The sequence below is a fragment of the Macaca fascicularis genome, chromosome 1 (genome assembly GCF_037993035.2).
Source record: "Macaca fascicularis isolate 582-1 chromosome 1, T2T-MFA8v1.1".
NCBI classification, from domain to species: domain Eukaryota; kingdom Metazoa; phylum Chordata; class Mammalia; order Primates; family Cercopithecidae; genus Macaca; species Macaca fascicularis.
Window position 1 is genome coordinate 27,505,886 of NC_088375.1, and position 14,471 is coordinate 27,520,356.

The window sequence follows — 14,471 nt, forward strand, 5'->3', positions numbered from 1 at the left end:
GAAATAAAATATTTCTAAGAATCATCCAAAAGGGCATAGAAATACCTTGGAAAGATTCTCATAGTGATAAACATGTAAAATTTATGTCAATTAAAAATACAAATGTTTAAAAACATCCTCAAAATGATGATCATAATGGGAAAAATTCTGAATAGTTTCTTTGAAATATAAATGACAATATAATCCCAGTGACCACAAATGCTACTTATTTAATAAGATTACCCTCCCCACCTGCCCCTAGTTCTATCCTAGAGGTAATTTTCCCCACTTGGGAATAATATTAGCCTTCCCTTTGCTCTGGTTTTTCCCAAGCTCTAAATGCAAACACATAGGGTTTTTAGTTTTAAAACTGACATAAGGTTGGCTTTGCTAATAAAAGTCATGAATATGGAACTAACCTGTGCAGAAGTTCTGCAGTCATGGAAATAAAAAAATGAAGGACACATAATTAAAACTAACCTTGAAGAGGGGGTCAAAAACATCTCTGAATCTAATAAAGTATTAAATTATATTGTGCCCTTCCCTCTAAACCGACTTCTTTGCTCTTCCATCACATACTACTAGACAAAGAAAATGAACTCATTCACCATCCCCATGAGAAAAAAATAATAATAAACTCATAATATAATGGCAGCAGAAAAGAAAGGCTAGGTTTAATAACTTTTTCAATTAACTTACAACTGTAAACCAGTGGACACACCTCGCTTCTTCACTATTAGAAGCCCTAATAAAGCTGGCTACAATTTCTAAATCCAAGCCTTCAAGACAATAAAGGATTTCTAAAACTTCCTATCTATAATAGGAAACTGACGGACAACCCAATTTCTTCCCTATTTTCTCCTGTGGACATGATTCAATCTCTCCTAATAATTAACAACAGAAACTGCATCATTTAGTCCTCCAAAATCCCCCCACTGGCACTTATCCAAGGTATGAGAGCAGGCAGCAGTGTTCCGGAAGCAGCCAGCGTCACCACACCAGATGCCCTCACCTGAAGAACTCATGAGATAGTAAGGTGCAGAGCGCTGGCCGACAGTTTGGAATGGGATTCAGCAAAGTTGAGTGCAAGGTCTGTTGAAAGCTGGAGAGAACATCCGCTGAAACTGAAATCCAGAGCTACAATTAGTTTCCAATGCCTTCTCCCTCTTTTCAGGACCTCTATAGCTGGAGACTGCCGAAAGCAAAAACCAACCTGTAAAAGCCCAAACAAACAAAGCCCTGGCTGTTGCTAAACAGCTTCCTACTTGCCTTAGGCATAACTCCTTGGCAGGTGTAGAAAGTTGTCCTGCCACCACCATCAAACCCCACCCCAAGTGCCATTTCCTTCTATTCCCTCTCATTTCCTGATTATTCATTTAACCCAGCTCAGGCCCAAAGAAGAAGGGCTAACAGTGTGATAGGTTTCAGGGCCTTTCTCAACAGGGGTTCCTCATCCATAGAACAGTTATATGAACGATTATATTTACAGTTCTTCCAAGGATAGTAAATAATTGCTACCATTCTAAATACACAAAATAGTTAGTTCATTATACACAATGGATGCCTTTGAGCCTTAGGGTTTAATTCTCAAGTATTTGGGATGGAACAATTTAGAGCTGACAGCTGAATCAGAACACTGCATAAGCCTGGCAGAACAAACTGCATTAGAACTGGCACAAAGCTTGAGCTATGTGAGATGTAGGCCAGTAAGGGGCCTACTGTGACACATGCCTCAGTAAACTCAATGAGTGGAAAATTAAAGTCCTAAAGTGGGCACAGGAGAGTGAAGCAGGCTGCCAAGCATGCAATTAGAGAACACAGAGGAGAGGAGAAAACAATGTCCTTAGTGGCCTGAGCTTTAAGAGGCAATGAAAGAAAAAAGTGAAGAGTAAATTAAAGTAATAGGAAAATAAATCAAATGAGCTTTGAAAGAATAGAGAAATGTTAAGCCCAATTTAACAAAAAATTATGAATTTTACCCTATTATTCAGATTATTACATATAAATCATTAATGATAGTTATGTACTTATTGGCTGGTTCAATAAGGAATACAGTCTACATTTAGACCGCTTAAGTACTATTACCAATTAATAAGATAATCACACGATACTGACAGCCATAGTTCAAAGTGCTTCCTACTTAAAATTCTTTTCACTATGCAAATGAATGAAACCCAAAGCTTCTTTCCCTATTGTTCTTAATATCTGCCCTAAAAAAGTTACCTGGTAAGCAAAAGATTCCTTACTATGCTCAAAGACTATAGTCCTTTGAATTCCACAGAGAACAGACCATGGATGATTTTCCTACTTATTCTATAGATGCAGTAGTATAACTCTAACTCACCCTGTTCATTTAAGATTGTGAGCAAACTTTCCACCAATGTTCCAAATGAAAAGGCATCCCGGGCATGTCCATGACACTCTGGGAGAGTTGTGAATTCTGGAGACTAAAAGCAGTAAAGACAATTAAAACTACAGGATCTGCCTTAAAGCCATTTCTAATTTTCTCTGAAGCACTTTCTCCCATGTTTGTATTTATTATACTCAAATCTGTCTTTAGAATACCACACATAAATGAATGTATAGGTTCTTAACACTATTAGTGAATAGAATTTGTGGAAGATTTTAAAACATTAAAATGGGCAAAAATTTTTAAAAAGGTCAGAGCATGGCACACGTCAGTGGCTTTTAAAAATATTTTCACTGCAACCCATGGTAAAGAATATGTCTTATATCATGACCTACTATACATACACGTGCATAAATACACACATAATGGAAACAAAAGTTTCATAAAACAATGCTTAGCCTTACTATCTAAGATGCCCAAAGACATCTTCTTTTATTCTATTTTTTTGTAAAATGCTAGTCAGGACCCCCTAAATTGACTTAAAACCCACAAATCACCAATTTTAAAAACACTAGTGTGTGTGTGTATATATATATATATAAAAAAAATATATATATATATAAAAAATACTGATTTGGATAAATCTGATTTATTTCAAGTCTTAGGTCTATACTTAAGTTTATAGTTGAGTTCATATTTCCTGTAAAGTACACTAAATATATCTTTGGGAATTGTTTATTTACAGTGGCTATAAAAACAAATTTATAGAGGGAGCATCTGCTTTTGAATTTATTGGTAAACAGAATATTTCTTTGCTAGCACTCTAATGTTAATAATCATTGTTCTGTGCATCTTGAAATCCCAAGTAATGGGCAGCCAGAGATAGATGAATGGTTTGGGTGACATACAAGAAAGGACCTAGGGCTTTTGCTTCCACAATTATTATGGATTCCAGGAAAGTACAACTACTGATAATGGTTTCACTGTTTCCCCACCCAAATCTCATCTTGAATTGTAACTCCCACAATTCCCACATGTTCTGGGAAGAACCAGTGGGAGGTGACTGAATTATGGGGGCAGGTCTTTCCTGCCCTGTTCTCATGATAGTGAATAAGCCTCACAAGATCTAATGGTTTTAAAAAGGGGAGTTTCCCTGCACAAGCTCTCTTGTCTGCCACCAGGTGAGACGTGCCTTTCACCTTCTGCCATGATTGTGAGGCCTCCCCAGCCACGTGGAAGTGTAAGTCCAATGAACCTCTTTCTTTTGTAAATTGCCCAGTCTTGGGTATGTCTTCATCAGCAGCATGAAAACGGACTAATATAGTAAACTGTTACCAGTAGAGTGGGGTATTGCTGAAAAGATACCCGAAAATGTGGAAGAGACTTTGGAACTGGGTAACTGGCAGAGGCTGGAACAGTTTGGAGGGTTCAGAAGAAGACAGGAAAATGTGGAAAAGTTTGGAACTTCCTAGAGACTTGTTGAATGGCTTTGACAAAAATGCTGCTAGTGATATGAACAAGGTCCGGGCTGAGGTGGTCTCAGATGGAGATGAGGAACTTGTTGGGAACTGGAGCAAACGTGACTCTTGTTATGTTTTAGCAGAGACTGGTGGCACTTTGCCCCTGCCCTAAAGAACTGTGGAACTGAACTTAAAAGGGATGATTTAGGATATCAGGTGGAAGAAATTTCTAAGCAGCAAAGCATTCAAGAGGTGACTTGGGTGCTGTTAAAGGCATTCAGTTTTAAAAGGAAAACACAGCATAAAAGTTTGGGAAGTTTGCAGCCTGACAATGCAATAGAAAAGAAGATCTCAGGTGAAATTCAAGCTGGCTGCAGAAGTTTGCATAAGTAATGAGGGGCCAAATGTTAATCCCCAAGACAATGGGGAAAATGTCTCCAGGGCATGTCAGAGATCTTCACGGCAGCCCCTCCCATCACAGGCCTGCAGGCCTAGGAGGAAAAAGTGGTTTCACAGGCCAGGCCCAGGGTGCCCGTGCTGTGTGAAGCCTAGGGACTTGGTGCCCTGCATCTCAGCCACTCTAGCCATGCAGAAAGGGGCCAACGTAGAGCTCGGGATGTGGCTTCAGAGGGTGCAAGCTCCAAGCCTTGGCAGCTTCCATGTGGTGTTGAGCCTACAAGTGCACACAAGTCAAGAATTGGGGTTTGGGAACCTCCACCTACATTTCAGAAGATGTATGGAAATGCCCGGATGCCCAGGCAGAAGTTTGCTGCAGGGGCAGGGCCTTTATGGAGAACCTCTACTAGGGCAGTGTGAAAAGGAAATGTGGGGATGGAGCCCCCACACAGAGTTCCTACTGGGGCACCACCTAATGTAGCTGTGAGAAAGGGGCCAGCATCCTCCAGATCCCAGAATGGTATCCACTGACAGCTTGCACCATGTGCCTGAAAAAGCTGCAGACATTCAAGACCAGCCTGTGAAAGCAGCCAGGAGGGAAACTGTACCCTGCAGAGCCACAGGGGTAGAAGCTGCCCAAGACCATGGGAACCCACCTCTTGCATCAGCATGACCTGGATGCGAGACATAGAGTCAAAGGAGATCATTTTGGAGCTTTAAGATTTGACTGCCCCATTGGATTTCAGACTTGCATGGGGCCTGTAGCCCCTTTGGCCAATTTCTCCCATTAGGAATGGCTGTATTTACCCAGTGCCTGTACCCCCATTCTATCTAGGAAGTAACTAACTTGCTTGTGATTTTACAGGCTCATAGGTGGAAGGGACTTGCCTTGTCTCAGATGAGATGTTGGACTACTGACTTTTGAGTTGATGCTGAAATGACTGAAGACTTTGGGAGACTGTTGGGAAGATATGATTGGTTTTGAAATGTGAGGACATGAGATTGGGGAGGGGCCGGGGAGGAATGATGTGGTTTGCCTGTGACTCTCATCTTGAATTGTAACTCCCACAATTCCCATGTGTTGTGGGGAGGAACCCAGTGGCAGGTGATTGAATTATGGAGGTAGATCTTCCCTGCATTCTTCTGGTAATAGTCAGTAAGTCTCATAAGACCTGATGGTTTTAAAAAAGGGAATTTCCCTGCACAAGCTCTCTTCTCATCTGCTGCCATGTGAGAAGTGCCTTTCACCTTCTGCCATGATTGTGAGGCCTCCCCAGCCACATGGAACTGTAAGTCCAATAAACCTCTTTCTTTTATAAATTGCCCAGTCTCAGGTATGTCTTTATCAGCAGCATGAAAACAGACTAATACAACTACTTATCGTGAAATGGGTATAATAGTCTGTTTACACTGAGGTATCTCTACCTCATATCATAGGTGTTTATGTGACAAAAAAATTTAAGCTGGTTCCCTGGCTGTGGCGATAAGATTAATCTTAGAAAGCTTTAAGGCCAGAGGAATTATGAGGCACCTATAACTCAGTAAAGAAAGGAATAAGCAGAGGGAAGTTTTTTAAAATTTCATACTTAGTTATACAAAGGTGCCTTCATTACATGTGAAGTATATCATCTTACCATCTCTTCAGGAGGGATAGATGCTGGGTCTCTTATTGACTGAATGCTCCTCAGAAACTAGACAGAGAAATAAATTAAAGAAAATGATTCATACACGTTTGGTGAACTAATCTCTTACATCAGGTAACATAAGCAATGAGCAATGCAAACAGCAGCAATTAAACCTTCAAATCAATGCCACACATTAGATGCACAAATTTAAAATGCTCCTAATTTAAAAAATGCAAATAAAGTACCTGGCACAGCACAAGGCATAGTAATAAATGGTAGTTCCTTTTCCTCTCTCCTTCATCTGGTTTAACAGACACGCTCTGCTATTCAGAGGCATCTGTGCATCTGATTTCGTTATATGGAAATTAGAACATTTCTTTCTCTCCTGCTTAGATATTAACAATAAGAAGGCTTTTCTAGCACAGAACAAATCTGTCATTAATCTCACTAAATCAAATGAATCTTAAGTCTTGCTACCACACGAGATTAGAAAGTTGAGAACCTTAGCTATGGAGACAAAACCAACATCCACAGAATAAGCATGTTAATTTGCTAGTTTTGAAGATTATTTTTGAAGAGCTTATATGTCCCGAACATCATTGAGAGCACTAAGAATACAAGATGAATGCAATAAAGTTTCTGCCCCCAACCAGGTGCTCACAACCTAGAATGTAAATAAGAATTTCCATAAACATGCTGAGTGCCCTGGAAGCACCGGGTGACTAATTTTGTTGGGTAGGGGAGTGCCTAGGGTAAGGAGTCACAGAAAGGAGATGGAAGCCAGATCTTAGATGAGTTTACATTTTCCAGAAACCAAGGGGAAGAAATGCATTCCTGCAACAGAATGGCCTACAAAGAAGAAGAGTGTGAAGGAAGAAGGCATATGTGGGGACATAGCTGAACTACATGGAACAAGATGTAACCAGACTACAGCTCAAGAACTCTTGAGTGAGGCCAGGCTCTGTGGCTCACATCTGTAATCTCAGCACTTTGGGAAGCTAAGGTGGGCAGATAACCTGAGGTCAGGAATTTGAGACCAGCCTTGGCAACATGGCAAAACCTCGTCTCTATCAAAAATATACAAAATTAACCAGGTGTGGTGGTGTGCACCTGTGGTCCCAGCTACTTAGGAGGCTGAGGTGGGAGGATCACTTGAGCCAGGGAGGCAGAGGTTGCAGTGAGCCGAGATCACACTACTGCACTCCAGCCTGGGTGACAGAGGGAAATTCCGTTCCCCAACACTCCCCTAAAAAACCTAAATGGTAAATGAGGCTGAAGGTAGGCTGGAGAAAGATTGTGAAGGGCCTTATATCCCATGGCAAAGAATTTGGAATAAATAGCACAGAAAGGATTACATGCTATTACACGAAGTACACAAAAGGTAAATCCAGGGAGAAAAGAGATCAGTATGGGCAGAATAACCAGAGAGATGTCTTTGTGGTAAAGCTTTTGAACTGAGCAAGAACCCATGAAGGTGCACGTTAGACATGGCCCCAAGTTAAGTGTGGAAGCAGCACAAAAGAGAACAGGGGAAACAGTGAGTCAACAGTGAGCCACCATTTCCGTAGGGATATTAAGAGGGAAATGATTTTTATTTTTTCTGTAAGAAAGAGTGAATGCAATGGCAACATGCGAAATGTGAAGAGAACACACAAAACAGAAAACAGAAAGGTTCATCAACCTGGGAGGGAAACACGTAGACAAAAGTATAAGGAATACTACGTCAGCAACAACACAGTCCACTAGGAATTAAGATGCACAGGTCCTAAGTCCAGCTACTAAGATACCATGTATGAATTCGGGCAACTCGGACAATTGTTCAAAGAACATTTTCTGAATAACTATTATGTGCCAGGCACTATTCTAGGTAGAGGTATAACGATAAGAGACTCACACCCTTAAGAGCCCAACCACTGGAATACAAGACAGATACATAAAGGTAATCTCACTATCAAGTGGTATGATCAAAGTAAGTACAAGGTACTATGGGGCAGAGAGGAGGGGCATTTAACTAAAATATCTGAACAAAACATTTTACCTCTCTCAGTCTCAGGTTCCCCATTTATAAAATAAGGAGAAAGGATACATGACTCCTACTGCCTCTGAGGAACAAAATGCTACAATTCTATAAATGAGGGCACTGACAAAAAATTCAAGTCTCTTAAGACCAAGCTAACACTGAAGGAAAGTGCCTAGGCAAGAACCACATACTAAGACGCTATTAAAAACCAAGTAAGGAAGGGGGGCTGTCCCCTGGCTTACCTCTGGTGTGGCCTGAGAAATTTTGCAAACAGTTTCCATTGCTCCTAGTTTCCAGTGCCCATCTTCACTCACAAACACAGATGATAAACAGACATTATTGTGTGTTAGTTGTCCCTGGAAAAAAAAAAAGAACAGAAGGAAGAGTGCCACTCCAGGATCTGAAACAGAAATTTATTTAAAAAAATGTTTTTCTCCATCTCTCACAATCTTTATTTTAAAAAACTAAATACTAACCACCAAAAAAATTATGACAAGCCTTCCCACTTGTGGCACGATAAATGGAACTATGACTTTAAGAAACAACAAATTGTATGAAGTTAGGTAAAAGGAAAAATGGAATGGAAGGGCTTCTGTTATCTCCCCCTGCCTCATGTGGCAGGTTAATAAACACATTAAAGCCAGTGCACACAGTCATCTCCCCATTTCTATGGGAGTCAGAAGATATACATGTTCTTAAACATAAATTTACAAGTCTGTATAGCCTATATTATTTACTTCCAATGCCTTTAAAGATAAAATGTATCTTTGCTCACATAAGTTATTTTATTAATTTTCTTCTCTAGATTCTTTCTCACCTACATTCTATCACGAACCCAGATCCACTTCACCTGAAATCTTGTCAGTAGGCATTAAAAAAATTCTGCCTGAAGAAGAGGAAAATGGAATGATAAGGACCACCAGAAATATCCCACAGACCACAAAAGAGCCCATTTTAAAACTGTAAAAACAGTACAGTCAAATAAGAGAAAGGGAGAAAATAAGAACAGGATTCAGGTATTTTTTTTCCCCAAAGCAAAAATCATTTCAGTAGACAAAAAAGTGTGTTTAAAGTTATTATGTATGTATGTAATGTATGTATGTATTTATTACAGGGTCTCTGCTGCTCAGGTTGGAGTGCAGTGGCGTGATCACAGCTCACTGCAGCCTTGACCTCCTGGGCTCAAGCAATCCTCCCATCTCAGCCTCCCGAGTAAGGGGAACTACAGGCATGTGCCACCATGCCTGGCTCATTTTTTAAAATGTTTCTGTAGAGATAGGGTCTTGCCATGTTGCCCAGGCTGGTCTCAAACTCCTGGGCTCAAGCAATCTGCCTACCTCGGCCTCCCAAAGTGCTGGGATTACAGGTGTGAGCCATTGCACCTGGCCAAAAGAGCACTTTAAATATTCTACCCAATACATCAAATATGTAAATATTTTTATAGAGAATACTCCAAAGGATATTTTTTAAAGGAAGGTTTAGAATAGTGTGTATAGTATATTTCCATTTGAGAAAAAAATTAAAGTGAAGAAGTTTACACACTAGATATTTGTTTCATATGCACAAAGAACATCTCTGGAATAATACACGAGTCACCATCATTGCCTCTGAAGAGAGGAATTAGGGCACTGGATTCAAGGATGGGAAAGGGACACCTCACCCACAGAGTGTACAAACTTTTTAACCATGTGTATGCACTTTTGTTGACAAAGAAGGTATTTTTCCCCGTTGAACCATTAATAATTCTCATTATCATGTGACCTTGTAAACATACTTTTAAGAGACTATAAATCCAATATGATATTTGAAGAATCTGTCTCAAATTAATAGAAAAAATTTAAAAACATACAAGATGAGTCAAGTCCAAGTGTTTCTAACCTGTGATTGGTATTTGTTAATCTTGGTGGACTGCCAAAGACCTTAATGCTTCAGAATGCAAATACCATTAAGAAAACAGTAATACTGTCAAGAAACAGACCAGAAGTAAATCTAGGAACCACCATCTTCTAGTAATAGCAAACATCATCAGAGAGTCAAGCACACTGGTTACACCACAGAATGTTAAGAGGCTGTCTCTCAATTGGCCCCAACTACTCAAATGGGAAAGGATATGTATATATTCTGCCTTTTCCTAAGAAATGGTCATTTCTTTCTTCAAAATCTAAAATGGGACACAACTCCTGAAAACAAATAGGAACTTTAGTCTAAGGCAGCACTGATACTACACCTTTTCTTTGTTTTAATAACTCATGCCAGCTGTAGCTATTTTTAGGCAAAGAATTATCCAAAACTAGAGGCAGACTATAGTAAACTAAAATAAAATTCTAAAAATAACTGTCCAGGGACACAGAACTTGTTGTCCATTCAATAAAACCTCTATCTATAGCACCTCTTGTGCCTTCCAACGTGCTATTTTTTCTCAGGAAGTTTTCTAATAATAACACTAACTTACAATTTCTATACATACCATAATTTATAAGTATTACCACACACATCATCCCCCTACCCCCATCTACATCAAAGTCTGTGAGGCAGACTATACAGGTTACTCACTCTGTCATGAAGAAAGATAAGAGCCAGCAATATGTCATAGATCCCAGCACAGACCTCTGCAGAAGACAATGTTTCCAAAGCCACTTCCAGGGGCTGTACTCGCTCAGTGACAAGATGAATGCCATCCGCTTCCACAGTACAAGATAAAAATCTTAGCAAGCAAGGGTGACGAAGTGTCTTCAAATGCTTTAAAAATACAAACAGAAGAGCTGAAGTTAATGACCCCAAACCAGATTATAGTTTCATATACATTATGGGAGAAACCAGAAAATGTATACTTGCAGTTAAGGCTCTTTTGAGCGCCCTACCTTCCTCCCTACCCGCTAAATTTCACATAAGGCAAAGATCTATGACTTGTTCTGACATCATTCAATTTACTAACATTTAAATGACTCTACAGAAATTTCCAGTTCCATTATGGTAGTGTAAGCCTCATAAGAGCCCAGATCTCTCAACGATTACTGCTGTCAACTAAACAAAGTGCCAGAAATAACTGAAATCCCGAAAAGCAAGCAAATGCAAGCAGATTATGGAGGGGAGTCAAACCTGAAGAAGCGACACCAATGGCGGTAAGTTTCTTGGTTTAGGGAAATTTTCCCCTTCTCACAGCTATGCATGGAGACAGGCCCCAGTTGCAAAGCAGTGTAACAAAGGTGCTAAAAGTCCAATAAAAACTTTACCATCTTTCTGGCTGAAACAATGATAGAAAAGAACGAGGAAGGTGAGTATGAGGAGGATATCCCAGAGAGGAGACAGCTGGAGAGATGCCCTGATTATTCACATACCCACAAATTCTCAGAAGCAAGCATCCGCAGGATAGACCCAAACCAGCAAACTTTTGAGAAAGACAGATTGCAAATACTATTCACAGGAAGAGTAAGAGGAAGTAGTTCAAAAACTTGAGGCCTGAACCTAAATTAGCTGCCTGCTAAATAAAAAACATCAACATTTTCCAAAGGATTATAACAGAACAAAGAGTTATGTGACGTCGCATTCAACATGTCCAGGATGCAACCCCAAACTACTCAACATACAAAGAACCGTAAAAATGTAACACATTCTCAATGGAAAAGACAACCAACAACCAGCACCTCAAGGGGCCTCAGATATTAGAATGACCAGAAATAATTTAAAGCAGCTATTATAATCATCCTCCTAGAGATAAAGGAAAAGTTATAAAATAAATAGAAAGATACAAATTTCCAAAAGAAAAAAAGATTGAAAATAAAAAATTAATGTATAGACTCATTAACAGAATGAATAGGACAGAATAAAGAATCAGTAAACTTGAAAATATTAACCAATCTGAAGAATAAAAAATATTTTTAAAAAATGATCAGAGGGGCCAGGTGTGGTGGCTCAAACCTGTAATCCCAGCACTTTGGAGGCCAGTGCAGGAGGATTACTTCAGCCCAGGAGTTTGAGACCAGCCTGGGCAACACAGTGAAACCCCCGTCTCATAAAGAAAAATTAAGAAAGAAAAAAATAGAGACCAGAGCCTAAGAAACCTGTGACAATAACAAAAGGTCAAATAAATATAACTGAAGTCCCAAAAAGAGAAAAGAAAAAAATTGGGGCATAAAAAATACAATGGATGAAAATTTAAATTTGGCTAAATACTTAGGTTTACAGACTTTAAGAATTTCAGTGAATATAAAACAAGACAAAATTTTTTAAAAGCACACTTAAACATATTACCATCAAACTGCTAAATATCAAAGATAAAAAAATCTTGGAAGCAGCTAAAGGAAACACATTACATGGAGGAGAATGATGATTTAAACAACTGCAGATTTCTCATCAGGAAACATGGAGGGCAAGAAACAATGAAACGTTTAAAATGCTGAAAGAAAAAACTATCAGCTTGGAATACTGTATCTAAGCAAAAGTAACCTTCAGAGACAAAGGCAAAATAAAAGCACTTTTGGTGACAAAAAGAAAATTTCTCGCCAGAAGACTCGCTATTTAAAAAATGCTCATGGAAGTTCTACAAATGGAAGAAAAAATGATACCAAAGGGAAACTTGAATTTTCAGGAATGAAGGAACAGCACGAGAAATGGTAAATATTACAATAAATATGAAGGCCACTTTTTTTTTTTCCTTTTTCTTTTTTGAGACAGGGTCTCACTCTGTCGCCTAGGTTGGAGTGCAGTGGCGCAATCTCAGCTCACTGCAACCTCCACCTCCCGGTTCAAGCGATTCTCCTGCCTCAGCCTCCCGAGTAGCTGGTACTACAGGTTTGCACCAGCATGCCCAGGTAATTTTTGTATTTTTAGTAGAGACAGGGTTTCACCATGTTGGCCAGGCTGGTCTTGAACTCCTGACCTTGGGCAATCAGCCTGCCTCAGCCTCCCAAAGTGTTGGGATTACAGGCGTGAGCCATCGTGCCCAGGTGAAGGCCACATTTTTACCTCTTCAGTTATTTAATCACTACTTAAAGCAGATATTTTAATAATTCCTGGTGAGGTTTTCAATGTGTGTGAATGAATGTACAGTTAATATGTGTGTAACAAAGAACAGTAGGGATGGGAGGTTGAAGATACCTACATTACAAGGCTTCCACATTTTATGTGACATGTGGACATGGTATAATATTAACCACAGTAGACTATTTTTTGCCCTATTTATTTTTAATTTTCTTAAATTAAAAAAATTGATAATAGATATGCATATTTAGGGGGAGTACCTGTGATTTTAATACCTTCATAATATTTGTAAAGATTTAATCAATATAATTGGGATATCCGTCACCTTAAACATTTGTCTTTTCTTTATGCTAGAAACATGAGAATTATTCTCTTCTAGTTATGTAAAAATATACAATTGATTATTGTAAACTAGTCATTCTACTGACCTATCAAACACTAGATCTTATATCTTCTATCTTCTAACTGTGTATTTGTACCCATTAGTCAACCTCTCTTCATCCCCTACAATCCCCTTCCTGGCCTCTGGTAACCACCAATCTACTCTCAACTCGTATGAGATCAACTGTTTTAGATTCCACATGAGTGACATCTTTCAGTGTGTGTCTTTCTGTGCCTGATTTACATCACTTAATGCAGCGGTCCCCAACCTTTCTGACACCAGGGACCAGTTTCATGGAACACAATTTTTTCACGGACCAGGGGTAGGGGGATTATTTCGGGATGAGACTGTTCTACCTCAAACCATCAGGCATTAGTTAGATTGTCGTAAGAAGTGCACAACCTAGATCCCTTGCATACACAGTTCACAACAGGGTTCCTGCTCCTATGAGAATCTAATGCTGCTGCTGATCTGACAAGAGGCAGAACTCAGATGGTAATGCTCGTGTGCCCACTGCTCACCTCCTGCTGTGCAATCCAGTTCCTAGAACCGGTACCAATTTGCAGCCTAGGAGTTGGGGACACGTGACTTAACATAAGGTCCTCTAGGTCCTAACATGTTACTGCAAATGATGGGATTTCATTCTTTTTATGGCTAAACAGTATTCCATCGAATATATACACCACATTTTCCTTACCCATTCATCCACCAATGGACACTTAGGGTGATTTCACATTTTGGCTATTGTGAATAATACTGCAATAAATATAAGAGTGCAAATATCTCTTTTTCATATTGATTCCCTTTATTTTGGATACACACCCAGTAGTGGAATTGCTGAATCATTGGGTAGTTCTGCTTTTAGTTTTTTGAGGAACCTCCAGACAGTTTTCTGTAGTGGCTATACTAATTTACATTCCCGCCAACAGTATATGAGGATTCCCCTTTCTCCAGATCATCACCAGCATCCAGGAGGATGGTGTGAACCCGGGAGGATGGCGTGAACCTGGGAGAATGGTGTGAACCCGGGAGGCGGAGCTTGCAGTGAGCCGAGATAGCGCCACTGCACTCTATCCAGCCTGGGTGACAGAGCGAGACTCCGTCTCCAAAAAAAAAAAAAGTAGAAACCGTTCTTAGCTAATCTGGGCGTAAGTTTGCTCAACTCTGCCACAGATCATCAATGAATATAAAACATATTTACAAAGTATTTTAATTTTGTTTATTCTGTTTCTTACATTTTACCTTTTTACTTATTATTTACTCCCCTTGAAAATGTTTA

At 39.5% G+C, this 14,471-nt stretch overlaps 1 protein-coding gene across 15 annotated transcripts in view; it reads right to left on the bottom strand.

Moving 5' to 3' along the window:
• The window catches only part of SCYL3 (SCY1 like pseudokinase 3), a 43,003-nt gene that overhangs the window by 16,784 nt on the left and 11,748 nt on the right, over positions 1-14,471 (bottom strand). For 10 of the 15 annotated variants that reach the window (XM_005539944.4, XM_005539942.4, XM_074008982.1 and 7 more), the window contains exons 3-7: positions 10,384-10,569; positions 8,073-8,186; positions 5,820-5,876; positions 2,324-2,426; positions 992-1,103 (exon numbers count right to left, since the gene is read on the bottom strand). In XM_005539944.4, the coding sequence (XP_005540001.2) occupies positions 992-1,103; positions 2,324-2,426; positions 5,820-5,876; positions 8,073-8,186; positions 10,384-10,569 (572 nt within the window). Of the gene's footprint in view, positions 1-991; positions 1,104-2,323; positions 2,427-5,819; positions 5,877-8,072; positions 8,187-8,647; positions 8,717-10,383; positions 10,570-14,471 lie in introns of those variants that run through there. The other 5 variants (XM_074009102.1, XM_074008819.1, XM_074009134.1 and 2 more) reach the window with 2 other exon arrangements.